At 34.9% G+C, this 19677-nt stretch overlaps 3 protein-coding genes and 1 long non-coding RNA gene across 8 annotated transcripts; 2 read left to right on the top strand and 2 right to left on the bottom strand.

Moving 5' to 3' along the window:
* The first annotated feature begins 747 nt into the window (after positions 1-747).
* Positions 748-7753, top strand: smad9 (SMAD family member 9). Of its 3 annotated transcripts, none has more exons than XM_059538589.1 (7): positions 748-982; positions 2344-2908; positions 3015-3272; positions 3367-3477; positions 4415-4636; positions 6041-6297; positions 6369-7095. In XM_059538589.1, exons 2-7 carry the CDS (start codon positions 2497-2499, stop codon positions 6384-6386), a joined length of 1278 nt encoding a protein of 425 aa, XP_059394572.1. In that variant the 5' UTR covers positions 748-982; positions 2344-2496; the 3' UTR covers positions 6387-7095. The 3 variants fall into 3 exon arrangements, with proteins under 3 accessions (XP_059394572.1, XP_059394570.1, XP_059394571.1); XM_059538587.1 differs by lacking the exon at positions 6369-7095 and adding an exon at positions 7108-7753 and having other exon boundaries at positions 750-982; XM_059538588.1 differs by lacking the exons at positions 748-982; positions 6369-7095 and adding exons at positions 1640-1741; positions 7108-7753.
* rfxap (regulatory factor X-associated protein) lies at positions 7537-10802 on the bottom strand. Of its 2 annotated transcripts, XR_009427476.1 has the most exons (4): positions 10068-10802; positions 9848-9958; positions 7834-8388; positions 7537-7786 (listed from the first exon to the last, which is right to left on the bottom strand). XR_009427476.1 is itself a non-coding variant. In XM_059538590.1 (3 exons), exons 1-3 carry the CDS (start codon positions 10431-10433, stop codon positions 8293-8295), a joined length of 573 nt encoding a protein of 190 aa, XP_059394573.1. In that variant the 5' UTR covers positions 10434-10802; the 3' UTR covers positions 7537-8292. The 2 variants fall into 2 exon arrangements, 1 of the variants encoding a protein (XP_059394573.1); XM_059538590.1 differs by having other exon boundaries at positions 7537-8388.
* A 1459-nt stretch (positions 10803-12261) lies between these two features.
* Positions 12262-16585, bottom strand: LOC132127275 (serine-rich and transmembrane domain-containing protein 1). Of its 2 annotated transcripts, none has more exons than XM_059539072.1 (2): positions 16419-16585; positions 12262-12619 (listed from the first exon to the last, which is right to left on the bottom strand). In XM_059539072.1, the coding sequence occupies exon 2, from the start codon at positions 12612-12614 to the stop codon at positions 12279-12281; it is 336 nt and encodes a 111-aa protein (XP_059395055.1). In that variant the 5' UTR covers positions 12615-12619; positions 16419-16585; the 3' UTR covers positions 12262-12278. The 2 variants fall into 2 exon arrangements, with proteins under 2 accessions (XP_059395055.1, XP_059395057.1); XM_059539074.1 differs by having other exon boundaries at positions 12262-12616.
* On the top strand, positions 12296-18210 carry LOC132127276 (uncharacterized). The gene is made up of 3 exons (XR_009427504.1): positions 12296-12435; positions 13540-13648; positions 17734-18210. It is a non-coding gene; the product is annotated as an uncharacterized LOC132127276 (long non-coding RNA).
* The last annotated feature ends 1467 nt before the right edge of the window (positions 18211-19677 follow it).

The raw sequence follows: 19677 nt of genomic DNA, 5'->3' as shown, positions 1-19677 counted from the left end.
AACTTGAACAAGCTTCTACTTTTCAAGCGCTAAAATATATCAGGTATTTGTTCACAAAGAATACAGCATGTATTTTTTTTTAAATGAGCACCTTTTTCTTTGTTTAAATAATTCGATGTTTTAATTCCAGTGTCGAATGTCAGCGTTGAAATGAGCTGATTACGATTTATATGGGACTAACCCCTAATTAAGAACAACGTTACTCAAAGGATAGCAAATTAAAAGTTTGGGCGATGTCTTAAACGTTTATTTTTTACAGATATGTAAGTATACAACATATGGTTCAACCGGGTTCACAAACAACGTTTCCGTAGCCGCGAAAGTTAGATTATCCTACAAATTAATGAGAATGGTAACAATAGGAATTGATATCTGGTCGTACATCGACAGGCTTCTGCCACTATTTTTTTACTTTTGTTATATATTTACACACGAGAATATACACAAAAGTGATAGATAGATAGATTGATATTAATATTGCATTATTTTTAAGCGTGTAAGATATAAATTGTCAGAAATTATTTTTGTACGTTTGCCGTTTGAAAGTCACATTCTAGAAATTTCCGCTGAAAAAATAGCGAAAACTTCAACAAATCACTTTCTCTTTACAACCTTGGCCAAAAAGGTGCATCGCTTCCTGTGAAAGGGAAAACAACTGTTCGCACTTGTCATCTGACCCTGAAAACAAATTAAAAGTGAAACGCCGCTGCTCTCAATGAGCTGTTTTCTCTCAGTAATCGGCCTGTGAGTGAGTGAGGCTCAGGCTGCTCTGTTTGAATGGGATGATCCTGTGCATGTCTGACGTCCTGGGAGAGTTCCAGGAGCTGCGGATGAATTCCGCACGAAGGCGCTGAGGCTCCAGTCAGACTGACGCCGCGGCGCTCGCTCCATCCAAACACACGCGCTGTACACCTCCAATCGGCGCGAGACTCTCGCGGAATTACCCCACTACGTGGATTGTTATTCGATTCGTCACATTAAGGTAAGGAATAAAACACGTATTATTATAGATAATAAGTTCATTCCAGGAATTAAAATTGTAACATTTTATGATTTATAAGAATAAGTCATGACAAGTGTCTTTTTTATTTTATTTTTTATTTTTACTAACTTCCTCACGTTAAAATTTGTTGCTTCTTGCGTAAACCCATATAACACGGTAGGCTTTGTAAACATAGATGTTGTTTGTTATGCCACTTGCTGTTTAAAGATGCTGCTCCACAGAGAGACGTCTCGTGACAGTTGTTACACTTGGCATAGTTTTATTTTTAAAAAGTGTTAAATGTAACATTACAGTATTTCTTAAAGCAAAAAAACAAAGTGAAGTTTGTGGAAAGTATGTGTATGCGCGTTCGCGGGGGAGTTAGGTGATTAAGCCTATCTCAGCACTCAGACTGCTAGACGCCAGTTTCATAAGGACACACTGCCTTTGAGAACAGAGCAGATGAATTCACCCTCAACTGATCTGCCTGCCTGTGCTTATTTGAAACCGAAGCATGATTTCATGCACCGCTGTTAGTCCAGTATGGTCTCATTTTTCTCCTATAGTTTTTTGATTTAGTTAGGGGTGGGTTAACACCTCTAGTATTGCATGCAATAATATTTTCAGAAGCTATTATTTGCCTAGTCTGGCCAAAGAGGAAGCAAGCATCTCTGGTTTCAAATGCTCAAACGGCATTGATTTTTAACAGATCGTTTTCTGCATCAGAAAGCTTCGGCAGGAAAGGGAGAGGACGAATAGGTGAGGTCCAGTGAGAAACGCAGTACCTGTTGACAACAATAATAACTCAGCAATATTTCAGAAATCCCAGTAGGCACAGATGCTGACAAAAGAATATGTCCATGTCACATTTGAGCTTAAAAAAAATTGCTTCATATTAATTTAGATTTTGGCATTCTTTTACATGGCAATTAAGCACATTTTTGTCACTAATTCACAATAACAATGCAAAAAGTATACATTTTTGTTTTACTAAATACACAAATAACTATAAGTATCTAATTTTCATTTCTGTAATGCAAAAAATAATTATATGAACACAATGGAAACAAAAATAATTGTTTATATTTTTTAACTTTCCATTTGTATTGATTTAAAGAATATATATATATATATATAATTAAATTAATGTATTTATTATTATTAAATTTATTTTAAAACAAATAATAATAATTAAATCATTTCATTTAATAAATTTTTTAACACTTAAAATTATTTGAAATAATTAACTAATTAATTAAATTACCAATTCATTTAAATTGTATAAAGTATTCAATTAATTTTATTCAATTATCATTTTATTAATGCAAATCTGATATGCTTCTTTGCTTTTTTTTCACCAGATTAAACGGCTGGCTGCCTGACGAAAAAATCACCGTCAGGGGGTTTATTCTATACCCGCCTGCATCTTGGCTGTAAAGACATAAACTGAAGCTCCTAGGTTGGAGTGATTTAAAACAGATTTGCCACAAACTTTGAGAAAAATCCATTACAAGATGCACTCCACTACATCCATCACGTCCCTCTTCTCCTTCACCAGTCCAGCTGTGAAAAGGCTGCTGGGCTGGAAACAAGGAGATGAGGAGGAAAAGTGGGCGGAAAAGGCTGTGGATTCCCTCGTAAAGAAACTCAAGAAGAAAAAAGGGGCCATGGAAGAGCTGGAAAAGGCCCTGAGCTGTCCTGGCCAGCCCAGTAAATGCGTTACCATTCCTCGGTCCCTGGACGGAAGGCTCCAGGTGTCCCATCGTAAAGGTCTGCCACATGTTATCTACTGCAGAGTGTGGCGCTGGCCGGATCTTCAGTCCCACCATGAACTCAAAGCCCTGGACTGCTGTGAGTTTCCTTTCGGCTCTAAGCAAAAGGAAATCTGTATCAATCCATATCATTACCGCCGTGTGGAGACGCCAGGTAGTAATCAATACACAAACTGCTTATCTTGTTGTTTTTTTCTCCATATCGATTATCACTTTATGCATCTGTAAGTAACTTTTCTTGCATTTGTTTTTCCAAACAGTTCTGCCCCCAGTTCTTGTGCCACGTCACAGTGAGTTCAATCCCCAGCACAGCTTATTGGCAAAGTTCCGAAATGCTTCCCTGCACAATGAGTCTCTCATGCCCCAGAATGCCACTTACCCCGACTCCTTCCCATCGATACCCTGTAGCTCATTCTCTTCATCCCCCTCCAGCTCTTTAAACCAGTCCCCGACAGCGCATAGCTACCCCAACTCCCCCAGCAGTGGGACGGACCCTGGGAGCCCCTACCAAATTACAGGTAAAACAAAGGAACACTCGTTAGCAATGATTTCTCAGGCTTTTATTTGATGACAATCATCTTGATCATTCAAAAACGCACTCTCCTTTCACAGCAGAGACACCTCCACCACCCTACAGTATGATGGAGACCTCTCCACCTGAGGATGTGAAACCAGGGGAGTCCTCCAACCCTAATAAACTCATTCTGTCAGCCCCTCATAGAGGTGAGACACTAGACTAAATATACTTACTGTGCATTGTGTACATTAAAATGTGAAAACGTTGTGAACACACCTACTCATTTACAGTGTTGCTATTAACTAAAACTGTTAAAAGAAAGTGGAAATAAAATAAAAAGTTGATAAAGTTGAAAATAAACTTAAAATTTAAAATTGAAAACAAAAATGAGAAGTATTCACTTGACTAACAACTAACTGAAATTAAAAACAATACATGGAATTATTAAAACTGAAATACAGTTACAACTTATAGAAGTATTTGAAGAATAATGACTCTTATAAATATTAAAATAAAAACTAATTTAAATGATTAATAAATACTAAAATAGTATATAAGTAATACTAAAATAATCAATTTTAGAATAAAAATAATCAAAACTATGAGATAACATTAATGGAAATGAAATATGTAGTGACAAAAATGTTAAGCAATTTTATAAAACATTGGCAGGGAGTGCATCAGAGTCCATCCAACTTTAAACAGCCAGAGTATTTAACTTCACAAATGACAAAACTGCAGCAAACACTTATAATAAACACAATGTTATTAAGAATAGGTGCAGATGCTAATATAGTTATTAGTTTTGTAGTTATCTTTATAGTTATTGTTACTGTTATGGTGTTAATTGGCTTTAACCTATCCATTTTAAACAATTTAAAGTCATTTGAATTATTATTTGAATTTATTAAAGAAATCTCCATTTGTATTTGCACATATTATATCTCTAAATGTCTAGTTTCAATCTTTTAAGCATGAACCAGATTAAACGTTTTTTTTTTTTTTTTTTTTTTTAATCATGAGAAAAATTAATCCAATTTGGTGTGCCCAAACAGTTAAAGTGAAAATTATTTCTGATTAAAATGCATCTTGAAAATGGAATGAATCTGAATACTATGAGGTATTATAAAAAAAATTTTCCAGACTTGAGGCCGGTGTGCTATGAGGAACCAGAATACTGGTGTTCAGTGGCGTATTATGAACTAAACAACAGGGTTGGCGAGACGTTCCATGCCTCTTCCAGAAGCATCCTCGTGGACGGCTTCACAGACCCCTCAAACAACAAGAACCGCTTCTGCCTCGGATTACTGTCCAACGTCAACCGAAACTCCACCATTGAACACACTCGCAGACACATAGGCAAAGGTTTGTTGAAAGTTTTACATTTCCATTTTTTTTTTTTTTATCTTTGATGAGATTTTGGGATAAAAAAATACACAGAAAACAGTTGTTCTGAGAAGATCAAGCTGCTGATAATCTTCCATCAGTTGACTCAATTCCGAGAGAAGGTTTATTTAAAAAACTGAAATCACCACTTGCCTGACACTGTTTTATGGTGCCAGATCAACACTGCACTTCAGAAAGCCAGCGAGACCGATAGAGTCCACATTATCCAAATGTTGGCTTTTCTCAGGGCACTAGATAAGCGTCACTGTGCCAGTGTTGGAAAGACATTAAGTGTTGCCATAGGTTACAACAGTGACAGGGAAGAGTATGCACACATACACTTGCTGGGCACAGATGGACAGAGGCCAAGTTTGAGTTCCATCTACTTGTGTGAGAGATCCTGGTGGGAAGAGCGCCAAGGACAACGACATAATCCAGATCAGGATGCTTCAGGAGAATGGAGATTATTAAGGTTTCTGCTTGGCATGTGATAAAACGTGATGAATGCTGGTTTTGGGGATAGTGATTCCTGTGATTTACAAAGTAGAAATTGTTAGATGCTACTTGTATTCTTTTTGTTGACCTATAAAGCAGTGTTATTTAAGTATTATTTATATACTGTTATAAATATTTAAAATTAGCTTTTATTTTTATATTTAAATTTTACTTAAATGTTTAATCATTTAATGTGCATTTGTTTTTGCTTCTTTTTTAATTACTATTTAAGTTTAAAGTGTGTGTGTATATATATTTATTTATTTTTCTCTTCTGTCTGAGGTTTGAATTTTTCACTTAGTATATTTAGTGCTTCAGCTTAATTGTATTTCAGTTAGTTGCCAAGACAATATTTCAAATGTTTTAATTTTTTAATTTCAACTTTATTTAAATTAACAAAAACATTTTTAATAGTTTTTATAATAGTTAACCATATTAACTCTGCTTAATGTGTCTTAAATGCTTATGTTATCTCTCTATATTGAATTCATAATTCCAGGTTGGCGATTACAAACTTAAATCTGAGTTTGTTTTTTTTTAAAAATTCAGTATTATGAAAATGAAATGTAAAAGAATAAGTAGAATGAACTGTTGTATAATTTATAAACTCATAAAAGTTACTGGTTACATACTATAATGGAATGAGACTGAACACAAGTTTATTAAAATAATAACTTGTAAAAAAATTATAATAAAAATGTTTTATTTAAAATTGGTTCCAGTGGAACCAGAAAGCTCTTTTAGAAAAAGAACGTTTGGAACAATTTGATCAGTTTTTTTTTATAAAATTGATAAGTGTGTTAATACATTTTGATTTCATTTTCATGACTTTAAATGATAAATGTGCAATTATTAACAAAATTTTAAAGTCTTCCTCTTTTGTTTTAGGTGTGCACTTGTATTACGTCGGGGGAGAGGTGTATGCAGAGTGTCTGAGTGACAGCAGTATTTTCATACAGAGTCGGAACTGTAACTACCAGCATGGTTTCCATCCCACCACCGTCTGCAAGATCCCAAGTGGATGCAGCCTAAAGATCTTCAACAACCAGCTGTTTGCCCAGCTGCTGTCACAGTCTGTCAATCATGGCTTCGAGGTGGTGTATGAACTTACCAAGATGTGCACCATCAGGATGAGCTTTGTCAAGGTAAAGAGGTTTATATAAATTATGTGGTGCATCATGAGTGACTAATAAAGGTCATGTTAATACCCTGGCAGCCACCTAGAACAGCATAGCAACACCCTGCCTACCTCCAGCAGAAGAACCAACTCATTAGTCACTAGTCAAATCTGCGCTGGAAAATAAAATTACACTAGTTCTAAGGTATGCTTCTGATTCACTTAAAAGAACTGAATCAGTGTAGAATCCGTTTACACTGGTTGTCCTAGATGCATTTGATTCACCTAGAAGAACCGGCTCATTTGTTCAGAAATCAGACTACACTGGTTGAGCTGTATGCTTGTGATTCATCTATCGCAAATTCAGAAAAGTCATCAACGTCATTCACAAGCTTACATCTCTTAAGGGGGTTTGCACTTCCAAATAGAAATCTTCTATGTGTTGCTATGCAAACTTAATATGTAGTTATTCTAATCGCAGGCTTGCTGTTTTATGGATGTCGCTCTGCCAAAACAGACTGCAGATCCCATAGCTCTAAGAGTTCTCCAGTTACTGACTGATGCGACTTCACCCTGCTTGATTTATATGCATCCACACAAAAAAAACTATCAATTGATTGTGACCATTTCTAAGCTAAAATATGAATTAAATGCAAGGTTCGGGGAAACAAGTTTGCAATTATTTTTGTAAATCCTTTAGGTGTTGCTGGTCAATTGGAAATTAAATATTTTAAATATTTGTATCATTGTTGTTGATTTGGTTTTAAAACCTGCTTGTTGCTTTAGACATTGAATAAACACGCCCAAGTATTGAGAATGAAATCTGTCCTCTTCCCAGGGCTGGGGAGCCGAGTACCACCGTCAGGATGTCACCAGCACCCCCTGCTGGATAGAAATCCACCTGCATGGGCCGCTGCAGTGGCTAGACAAAGTTCTGACCCAGATGGGCTCCCCACACAATCCTATTTCCTCTGTGTCCTAATGCATTACAGAGCAAGGGGATTATAGTTCTCAAATAGACTTTTATAGTGCCCCAAGACACATAATGCTCTTTCTCTTGTGAAAATGTCTTTTCAGTGGATGTTTATGGTACTGCATATATGTACAATATCATGCTGTTAAGCAAGCAGTGGTTAGATAAGTGTTGCAATGATTTTAATAAATAAAAAAAACACTACTACTTCACAGTATGTAGTAGCTGAGATCAATTCAGAAAGAAACTCTAATAGGAAGCCAGGAAAAGTGTTAGGCAGGTACTTGTTCTGGAAATTGGTTTATTTGTGTCATATTTTGGCTAATATGTGTCTTCTATAACATTTCATGTTGTTTTGTATTTGCGTTATCTTTCTTGTTCTTGTAATACAAAAAACTCCCTTCTATTTCTGCCTGCTTATTTTATGGCCTGAAAAAACCTTAAGTATTAATGCTTTTAAAGCTGAAAACTGCATAAGATCAATAAAACGTCATTGGAACGCCCTCAGCAACTTACTGAGTTTACATCGTGTTTAAAAAAAAAACTAAAGATGATTAACATTTCTGTTTGTACAATGTTACTTTCAGCTACACGGTCAAAATGTGTAAAAAAAAAAAAAAGGTGAAACTAAACTGTAGCTTTTACTGGTGACATTATTACAGATTGGATTGATCACTAAAAAATCCTTTGATAACAGCTGCCATTTCATATTTTCTATCAATAATTGAAAAGTCCTAAAAGACACTACATGTGGTGGAATACGGTAGTTATTCAAATGCATTGTTGATATATAGTAGATTTAGCTGCTCATTCATTTCATGATATCAAAGAGACTGATGATGACAGAAGTACTTCAGATAGATCAGATCCTTGTCAAACATCCAAGTTTTCAGAATTCAGTGTTGATAGTCTCCACACCATCAAGGATTGTTTGGTGGTCACAGATGCTAATGGTTCTCACACGGGTATAGAATACTGCCATTGTAAAAATGTCATTGAAAATGTGTCTGCATTAAATGGACGACAGGATGAGTAAAACATCTTCAGTCTTCAGAAGTCGTGCTGTGTTTGAGTTCGATTCTGTGTGGTCAGTAAACGCTGCTGCTGCTGAAGGAAACTGATGACTTCTGGACTCCTCAGCAGAGACTGAAACCCAAAAACAACACAACATGAGCTGAGGGTAAGTCACTTTGCTATGAAATAATACTGGGCTAATATAAATATGAATGGCTTTTATATTACAAATAAAAGACACATGACATTTTGACATGCATATGCGGGATCCTGGGGGTGCATATTTAAAATCTGATAACTAATGAACTTAAAAAAAAAAACATATTTATTTATACAGATTTATTTTGCATTACATTGAATGATTTTCTTTTTTTTTCCCTAATGCCTTGTACAACATATGACATAGATTAATTTCTAAAAAGAAACGAAAATAAGGGAACATAGATGTTGGTTGAAAAACTTAAAACAATACAAGTAGTCAGTAATTAGTATATTCGTATATTGAGTTCAAATATTACTAATACATTATTAACATTTAAAATGTTTATCTGTTAACCTTAGTTAATATACTGTGAACTAACATGAACAAAGATGAATAAATGCTTACCGGTAATTAAACATTTAATAAGTTTACTTAGCAAATAAGACCTTATTTAAAAGTGTTACCGAATAAAGCTAAAATGTAAGCATTAAATAAAAGTTAAACAAAATATACAGTCATGGCCAAAAATATGGGCACCCTTAGTAAATATGATCAAAGAAGGCTGTGAAAATTCATCTGCATTGTTAATCCTTTTGATCTTTCATTTAAAAAAAAAAAATCACAAAAATGTATCCATTCATTGGATAATAAGAATTTAAAATGGGGGGGAATATTATTATGAAATAAATGTTTTTCTCTAATACACATTGGCCACAATTAACGGCACCCTTTTATACAGTACTTTTTGAAACCTCCATTTGCCAGTTTAACAGGTCTAAATTTTCTCCTATAATGCCTGATGAGGTTATAGAACACCTGACATGAGATCAGAGACAATTCCTTCATCCATAATCAGTCCAGATAATTTCATGATTATAACCATGCTGACGTGCTCAAAATTGTGAATATGAATGGGAATATACTTCAGAGTTATTTTACTCATAAAAATTTCTAGGGGTGTCCAACGAGTATTTCAGAAAAACCTTTATTTCATAATATTTCCCCCCCTTTTTAAATTCTTATTATCCAATGAAAGGATACCTTTTTGTGATTTTTTTTAAATAAAAGATCAAAAGGATTAACAATGCAGATGAATTTTTACAGCTTTCTTTGATCATTTTTTACCAAGGATGCTGATATTTTTGGCCATGACTGTATAAGAAATGACAAAAATGCATAATTAAATTTTAATCTAAAACTACAAAAATATATTAAAATAAAAAACAATTCAGAATAGTAATAAAAACTATAATAGTAAACTGTAATAATAGTATATAAATTACACTAAAATAACACTCCCTGTATCCATGGCATTATGTCAATAGGGAATATATGACTAAAACTAATTATTACTATAAAACAAAAACAAAAGGTGTTTAATGCTCTTACCAGTCTCTTCTGGTTCAGCACCTGCTCAATGAGGGACGGTCTGGCAGGTCTGTCTCCCATGGTACCCAGCCGTTGCTTAGTAACAGATACAGGCCTCTCCTCCGAAGCCTCCTTCACATCACGAACAAACACAATTATTTGAAATAAGCTTAGAAATTTCGGATAAAAACTAATCTAATGCATTTAAAGTTGTCACTAATCCCAAATGAGCATTTCTTACGTCTAGTTTTCCAGACGACATGGCTTGGTCGCTTTTCTTTTTCTTGTATTTGTCCTTGTACATTTTATTCCGGTGTTTTTTGCACATCCAGGGCTTCCTGGCTTTGGCCACCTGGGTCGTGGTCTCGGTGCAGCCGTCATAGATGCAGGTCTTGGGCACGTTCTCGCTCTCTCCTGACGTGTCGTCGTCGTTGAGCTCCTCCGGACTGACCGTGCCGTCTCTCGCCTCCGGCGCGTCGCTCTCCTCGCCCGGGTCTTCCGCGTCGTACGGGAAGCTCTCCTGGTCCTGCTCGTTGCTGTCTGCGGCTGCCGAAGTTTGGCTGTCTTTACCTGTGTTTGCTGTACTAAGATGAACGCTGTCGCTCATTTTGTCTTTTTAGGGTAAAACCCAAATTCCCACCTGTCATCCGACCTTTATGAACGTATTGACCAGACTTGCCTTATTTGTGAACTCGGCACACAATATACCAGTGTTAATCTGATTTCATATGACTGTCATTAAAAATGCCCAATTTTTAAATAAAAGTAACCCGATAAATATATAAAAACGGTAAAATATGAGAAGTGAATATGTGAAGGACTCCTGTCACGACAAAAACAAAACAGCGATGGCCGGCCGCTGCAGAAAAACAGACTCGCCTGTTTGATCAAATGGATGTTGCGTCCTCTAGCGGCACCACGCAGCGGTGCACATACTTCAATACACTGGACTAAAACTACATTTGCACGGCGACTCTAAAATATATGAATTAGAAAACTAGACATCAGATTAAATTACAAATTAGAGCACAAAAAAAAAACATTAAACAGTCAACACCTTCCACTCCGTTTTTGGCGCAGTGTGCATTGACAACGTACCTCTAATGCTGACCACTAACAAACAAAAAGACCAGAATACAGAGTCTCTAAAACCTCGACATCAGATCGATCATATATAGATAAATTACTGTTACATCCAACACACGTGCCTATAAGAACTAATGCTCCATCTCACCCAGCACATAACTGCTGAGATCACGAAACCTTTCAGCTCTAGTTTCATCCTAACAGCTGTTCGGCAGCTTAATTAACGACTTTATGGCCCCTTGACTTCATTATTTATAAATTATCTGTGTTGGATCTCAGATTGCTGTGTTTATTGCAGACTGTATTGCTTTTATTCTATTCTATCGTCCATTTGCGAAAAGTATCAAATAATTAGGCTAGACAATTATCTAAATATATCAAATAGTTCTATTGTATATGAAAACGCTCGCAAGGACAAAATGCTTTGGCAAATCCTAATTTGACATAAAATGTCTTAAATATGTGATAAAATTCTGAATTATTATTATTATATATATATATATATATATATATATATATATATATATATATATATATATATATATATATATATATATATATATATATATATATATATATTATTGTTTTTGTGGCAGAAATGGGCTTCCATAGTTTTTGTTCTCTTCTGTTCTAAAATGACAGTTAAATACAAAATTATTAGTTTTAAATTATATAACATTATAGAAAGTATTTGGACTTTTTTTTGTTGAACAGTATTGGATCCATAGATAACAGACCTGTGAGCTGTGTGAACCTAAGTGAAACTGGCTTTATAAAAAAATTATAAAGTTCATGCAAAAGTGAGTTTTAAACAATACATCTATTATGATCTGTTTGGTATATTTTATTTATATTGCAATGAAACTCATGCATTTATAAGTGTGCCTAAAGCCTGTATGCATTTTTATTGATTTTTTTCCTGTTGTTCTACATTTTGCTTGATGAATTAAAGTCATGATTATTATGCATATTTTTTGAGCAAATCAGATTTTTATTCAAGGCTTCCAAGGGATGACATGTTGCATTTGACATATTCTTGATTTTTTTAAAGTACATTCTTTTATGAAAATGTCATCATAGAGTCAGCATTATGTACACAATGTGATTGGCAAGTCATCAATATTTTTCCAAAATCATACAAAGCCTTCATCAAAATGCTTCAGTACGGTCTATTTCAATACAAGATCTTCTGTGGTTTATTTAATTTAAGTAATACAGGGTTGGTGGAATGGTTCACTCTGAATAATGTTAATGAAAATGACACTGATAATAATGACAACTATTTAAAGTACTTGCTAAAATGTTTCTAAACTTCTAGAATATCAGTACGTTCAGACATGAGTAATCGATATGTCTTTCTCAGCTGTCAGGACAGCGATGACACTGTTGATCTCTGTGAGGAGATGCTGCAGATCTCCATGTTCATGTTAGTGAAGGAGCTCCCGGCCTCACTGCCGCATTCTGGATATGAAGAGCTGGAGGATATGATGTTCTTCAGCCTGTGAAGAGCAATGATCAGCAGGGTAAGCAGGAAGAGCAGCAAGCTGAGGAAGATGGAGACGTAGACGTAAACATTGGCAGTCCGTCCGTATGAGGCAGCGGCCGTCCCGGTAGAAACAGATGTAGGGCTGAACCTCAAGAAACTCTCGCTGTCTACTTCTGTCCCATTTATCTCCTCTACAGGCCCATCCATCCCAGACATATCTGCTGGATTTGGGAAGATAGGATAGATAAATGATTATTTACAGGCACATTCTTTTCAATTAAATTGCTATTCACATTAACCTCATAGGGGATTAAGTTCATGTGAAGATATGAATATATTTTATTCTATTCCATTACAATTAAATATTATATTAAAATATAAACACATTTTATATTATATTATATTACAATTTATTATAATTACACAATATATTATGATATATATTATTTTAATATATTAGATTAGCATTTGAAGATATTTTAAAATATTATTGGACATGTTAATGTTATTCCTTTCGGCCTTGAGCATTCGTTAGGTCCAATTGTGATATGTTGATTTAATTTATGGAATATTTAATTAATTATAAATAATAATTAAAAAAAAAACAATTTATTTAACCAAATCATTTATTAAATGTATTAAATAGAGCATTAATATTAAAATATTTATTGTTAATATTAATATAATATTAAATTAATACTAAATTCAAATAATATATTACACCGTTAACCAATAAAACACAAATTATTATAATATAATCACATGATATATTAAAATATATGAAAAAATATGTATTCTGATATTTTTTCAATAATATCAGCTATTAAACACTCTTTTCCAAGACATTTTCCAAAGTGCAACCAATGCACAATCCGTTGCCTTTCCACTTCTTGACCAATGCATCATCATAATAAGAATATTGTGAAATATTGCTATCCATCTAACAGGCCAGTCATATTTTATGTCCAGCCCCCAGAGTTCACTGACACACAGCTGACTGTTTCCTTAACTGACCTCTGTCTTTGATGAATGTTGGATTTGTATGGTTCAGAAAAACACAACAACAACCAGAATACTTACATACTTCAGATTGAATGTGAAGCGGATGATAATCACATTTAATTATGCTTTTTGTATCCAGGCAACCTGCCTATCAGTGGGCTCGTAAACTGGTGCGGGTTGTTGATAGGCCACCGCCGGTCCATTAGGACTTTGGGGTGGTCACATCGGCTCAGTGGTGCACACAGAAGGTCAGTCTGTTGTTTACACAGCATGCATACTCACACCTCATGAATAATAGATTGAGAGGTACCCGAGCAGGAAAATGTCACAGAGTTTCCCAATTTAAAGAGAACAACATGCCAAATCATTTGTTTGACAGGCTGTCGGTATCAAAAATGCTTTGTTTGTGGCCATTCAAAATCTGAGCTTACACAAGACCAACATGCATTCAGCTTTGATCAGAACACTTCTTCATATTTACAAGCAGCGGCAGATGATTCACATTAAGCTCCCCTGAGACAAGAACGATTTAGTGGAGGTCATCTCAGCTGTGTGAGAATCAGTTCATAAGAGAGCATGTGTGCTTGTTCTGTAGGTGCATTAGTGTGGAAATGAGATGCATCTTCACCATCTGGTTACAGGTCAATGTGTGGCTTTTTATTATGTGTTCTTTCACATACATTGTTCTTTATCATAAAATGGGGATCAAAAATGTAGTTTAAATTTGAATTATTAAAAATAATGGTAACAATTTACAGTATATTGGCCATTTGTTGACATAATTAACAGTAACTAATGCGATGAGTGCTTTTTTTAAATTGATCTATTGTTACGACCCTGTCTAGGGTAAGGCCGCAACATAAACCGAAATCAGCAATCAAAGATCCTTTGTACATTTATTTACAGAACCACAGAGTAAAAGCACAACTTTAGGGGTGAGCAAAGGCCAAAAAAACAAACAAACAAACACCAAGTAAGCTCCTAACAGAAAATACTAAATTTCCTAACAAAAGAAAAACAAAATAAAAATACAATATGCTACCCTAACTCCCCATCTAATAAAAAACAGGAGAAAACCATATTTGCAAAAGAAAATGGCCCTCACCCCTACAGCTTCCATGTGTAGAAAAGAGTATTTACAAAACTTTACAAAATATACAAAATGGAAAATGAGATTGACAACACCTTATCACCTCAAAATCCACACTGCACACCATAGGCAGATCACCAGGCAATATTAATTAATAAAAACAGTGTTCAGAAGGTTACTTTAAATATGTAACAGATTACAGATTACAAATTACCCTATTTAAAATGTAATAAGTAGCTTCATAAAGTTTTAGTTTATTAAAATAATGTAAATGATTACATGTTGATTACTTTTCTAAATATCTGATGAATGTTTTCAACTGTTAAACACTTCCAGGTGATTACTAATCTTACAGTACTCAACACTGTCAGACTTTCAAAATCATTCATGTCCTGAATTAAAAAGCCCAGCCAACATGAAATCAGACTTTAGCTCCTCTTTTTACATTGAGATCGTTCTGAGGTTAAACACATAACAAGAAATAGTAAATATTAATACAAGAAGTGCAAACCCCATTTTCATAAGTAACTATAATTTAATTACACATTAATTACACATTTTTACAGTACCATTTATTTTGTAATTAAATTAGTAACACTGTTATTTCTAACTAGTTACTCCCCAACACTGAATAAAAAAGCATTGTTCATTGTTTGTTCACAACAGATACTATTTTTTATTTAAAAAAATGCATTGAAATATGCAAAAAGTGTTTACTCAAGTTAACTAATGCAGTTAAAGGGATCGTTCACCCAAAAATAAAAATCCTGTCATAATTCACTCACGCTTGGCATGGATTTCTTTCTTCTGCTGACCACAAAAGAAGATATTTGGAAGAATGTGAGTAGCCAAACACTTTCTGGTCCCCACTGATTTCATAGTATGTTTTCCATTACTATAGAAGGCGATGGGGTTTAGTTTCCCATATTTTTCAAAAATTTCTTGTTCTTTTGTGTTCAACAGAACAAAGAAACTCAAACTCAAGTTTGGAAATGGGTGAGTAAATGATGACAGAATTTTTTTTTAACTCTAATTTTTTTTTTCTTTCCCTCTAACAAAATGTTAACAAATGAGACCTTATTGCAAACCAATTAAATGTTATGAGCTGCAATATTGCAGATCTGTGTAACGTTTCTCACGATGTTCAGAATTTGTTTTCGAGAAAGCTGAAAATTGTCCACAGATGTGCAGACAAAACAAGTCAAGTATTTTTAGTCTGCGGTTCACCTCACAACACAAAACTTGCTTTTTGCTTGTTCGCCGGCATATTTCAGTTCCCTAAGCTTCATTGTGTTTGTGACTACAGTCGTCTGAGCCACAGCGGGCCCTGGGAGCCTCATAAAGGCTCATGATTTATGACCACTTCCATTTTTTCTGAGATGCATTCGTTTGCAGAGACACGCTAGGAGACAGCAACAAACAGGAAATCACACTTATTTTCCTGGACGGTTCCTCAGTCAACTTTAACGTTCCCCCCATCAGCTTTTCAATTTATGAGAGAGATGAGAATCCCTGCGGCAATATAAATCATGCGATGTCTCTTGTGGTTTGCCTACGATTCCAAGAGAAGTTCAGCGGGTCATTACGGTGTGCGGCTCTAATCTGTGTTTATGGATTTCGTTTAGGGAAGCTTGTGGAAGGAGAATTTGGCTATTAAGAAAATGACTCAAATGTAAAGCTCCATCTCAGTGAACGAGGGGAGCGGGGGATGGAGAAAAAAAAGATTTGAGACTGACTGGAATACCTGATGACTGTCCAATATCACTTACTAGAAGCAAATACATCTTACCATATGAGAATTTCCATTCAGCACATTAAATGACACATTTAAGACAGTTTGAATATTTAAGAACAGTTTAGTTTTAACATTCAAATCGCAAACATCAACTTTCATAGTAAATTCTGATAAATACAGTAGAAATTCTGACCTTTTAGATGCAAAAGAAAAGAGTCGTCAGCATTAAATCACACAGCTATCCGTTGCGCTCATCTCATAGTCCCAGAGTGAATTCCTCATGGGATTCCTTAAGCTATAGCGCACGCTGAAATAGATGCCACTTGTGTTTGTACTGAGAGCAAAAGAAGAAGCAGTGTATCTGAATGCGTTGGAGCTGAATCTTAACAGTGGGCTGGATATCGACTGTCCAGCTGTTGTACTCTGAATTCCCCCTCCCTCTCCGTTTCATTCCTATCATCTCTCTCCCTTTTTCATTCCCCCTCTCATCTCATTGACGTCTTCTCGGTTTCTTTAGCAGCTGATGTATGTTTCAATTAAAGACAAAAAGGATGTCTCGCGTAACTCACAAAAGATGATACCATCGTTCTTGCTTTAATTGCTGTAATTGGGATTTGATTATCTTAGTGATATTACTCAGCTCAACAGCTCAGACTCTAGATGACAGGCTTCACCCTGCGTCTGTCTTGTCTTCTCCCTTGGTGCCGTGCTCAGTCATTCATATCTGACAGAACTAATCACCACTCTCATCAACATCATGAGCCGAAAGGCCTCTCATGTAGCCGTCTTTGTGGCATCACTCTCAGATGTAATGAACATTCAATGAGACCTATTGCTGGGTGAATATATTGAACAAAAGGGCTATTTTGCTTTGTAAATGAAGCGTGGGGATTTTTGTTCAATTTAATCAGGCATAATCTTGTTTTACACAAATAAAGGTTTAAAAAGGTTTCATTATTTACAAACAAAGGTTCCAAAATTAGATTTCACAGTAATACTATACTCCTTAAATAAAGCTTCCATGAAGTAATTTTAATATCTGTGCAACCTTTCAATTCCAATACTTTGTAATGGATAATGGTTCTTCTGAGTTTTTTTTTTTTAATTGTTAATTGAAAGGTGTTTTGGGGAACCCATAGTAGTGTGGTATCACTGTGAAAAAAAACCTTTAAGTTTTATAAATCCATTATAAAGAATATTGTTTTTGGAATGGAAGGGTACCATAGAATGTTAAAGGTTCTTCATGGAACACAGATGCCAATAAAGAACCTTTAGTTTTAAGAGTGTGTGTCAGTCAGATGTCACATTTGACCATATCCATAGGTGGCAGAGAGTGTTTTTCTTTGACTTGAAAAATTTGAGAATAAAACATGAAAAGAAGTACTGTCCATTTCTGATTTTATCATAAAAACATTTATTAAAAATAGCTCAGTGATGTCTGTTTTTGATAAAATCTCTTTGTTATTTCAGTAACCGAATTTGTGACATGTCTGTGTGTCTGTCTGCAGAGAGTCTGGAGTGGAATGGCATATGGATGGAGCTTTGGATGCAAGTGGTGGGGCAGAGCTATGCATGTCAATAGGACCGAGGCGTCATGCCTCCTGGGAAGGTCTTATCTCTTCTGCTCTGTGCACTGAAGACACGGAACACAGCTTACGGATCGATGCAAAGCAAAGCATGACTGTCACTTCTATTATTCAGTATCATGAATGGGATTTTTTTTCTGTATTAATGAAGGCTTACATTCTTACTCATGGATCATCAGTGATTTATCTTGAATCAGTAGAAAACTATCTATTCCTCTTAAAGGGACAGTTCTCCAAAACATTAAATTCTCTCATCAAGTACTCACCCTTGTGTCTTTCTGAACCTGTCATTCAACTGTTTTTGTCCATGTAGGACAACAGGGTTCAAAACAACATTGATCCCCAATGACCTTCAGGCTACACCATAACAAACTGTGACATTTACTATAAATAGACAGAAGCTATGGTTACCAGAATTTTACCATAAAAATATGCTAGAATTTTTTTGTTTTGTTTTACATTTTAAACTTGAAGGGATAGTTCACCCAAAAATGAAAATTATGTCATCAATTACACGCCCTTGTGTCGTTCTAAACCCGTAAGACCTTCGTTTGTCTTCGGAACACAAATCTAATCTAAAATATACTTTTAGACCCTGCATAGGCAGCAAGGATATTACCACGGTCAACAAGCAGAAATGTAGCAAGGACATGGGTAAAATAGTCCATGTGACATCAGTGGTTCAACTGTAATTTTATGAAGCTACAAGAATACTTTTTGTGCACAAAGAAAACAATAATAACATAATTTATTCAACAATTCTTCTCCCCGAGTTACCATCTTTCGTCATTTCGGAAAGTACCCCTGAACTTAATCAACGTAAAGCACTTTTTACGTTCAGCATGTGTGTGCTGTCTATTGAATGTAAACAATGTTGATTGCGTTCAAAAAGTATTCTCGTACTTTTGTAAAATTAAGATTGAACCCCTGATATCATGTGGACTATTTTACCGATGTCCTTGCTACCTTTCTCTGCTTTGATTGTGGTAATATCCTTGCTGTCTATGGAGGATCAGAAAATAATCAGAATACATCAGAAATATCTTAATTTGTGTTCCTAAAGATGAACAAAAGTCTTAGGGGAATTGATTGACATGAGGGTGTATTAATAATGACAGTATTTTCATTTTTGGGTGAACTAACCCTTTAAATTTAAAGTAAAAAACTCATATGTAAAGGGTGCATGTGTCATGATCACAAATACAAAACACTCGCTTTGTAACACACTAAAATAATGCAATAAAAATGTATTTAACAACATACGATATAGCATAAAGCCATGAAAAAAGCTAAGAACTGCTCATTTACCATTAAATAGTTTTTTTACTGTAGCATTTTTTGTCTTTTACCATTAAAATTATATTTTTTTCAATGGATGGGCAGAATTAAAGTGGCCTTTTCTTAGAGAAGTTGTAGATTTACAAAATATTAAATATGTAATGCATAATTAGTTACAGGTAATAAATTAGAATGCCATGGAAAAGTTAATTTATTTCAGTAATTCAACTCATTGTGAAACTCTTGTATTAAATAAATTCAATGCACACAGACTGAAGTAGTTTAAGTCTGGTTCTTTTAATTGTGATGATTTTGGCTCACATTTAACAAACCCACCAAATTCACTTTCTCAACAAATTAGAATACTTCATAAGACCAAACCAAACACCAAACACAAGACCAGTCAAGCACACCAACACAATGGTCATTTAATCAACTTTTGGTGCTTTTGGCAGTGTGGGCAGGTGCCAAATCCTGCTGGGAAATGAAATCAGCATCTTCAAACAGCTGCTAAGCAGAAGGAAGCATGAAGTGCTCCAAGATTTCTTGGTAAACGGGTTCAGTTATTTTCGTTTTCAAAAAACACAA

This window comes from Carassius carassius, chromosome 45, assembly GCF_963082965.1.
Source record: "Carassius carassius chromosome 45, fCarCar2.1, whole genome shotgun sequence".
Lineage (NCBI taxonomy): Eukaryota > Metazoa > Chordata > Actinopteri > Cypriniformes > Cyprinidae > Carassius > Carassius carassius.
The sequence above is the reverse complement of the archived record's forward strand: the minus strand, read 5'-3'. Positions and strand labels throughout refer to the sequence as shown.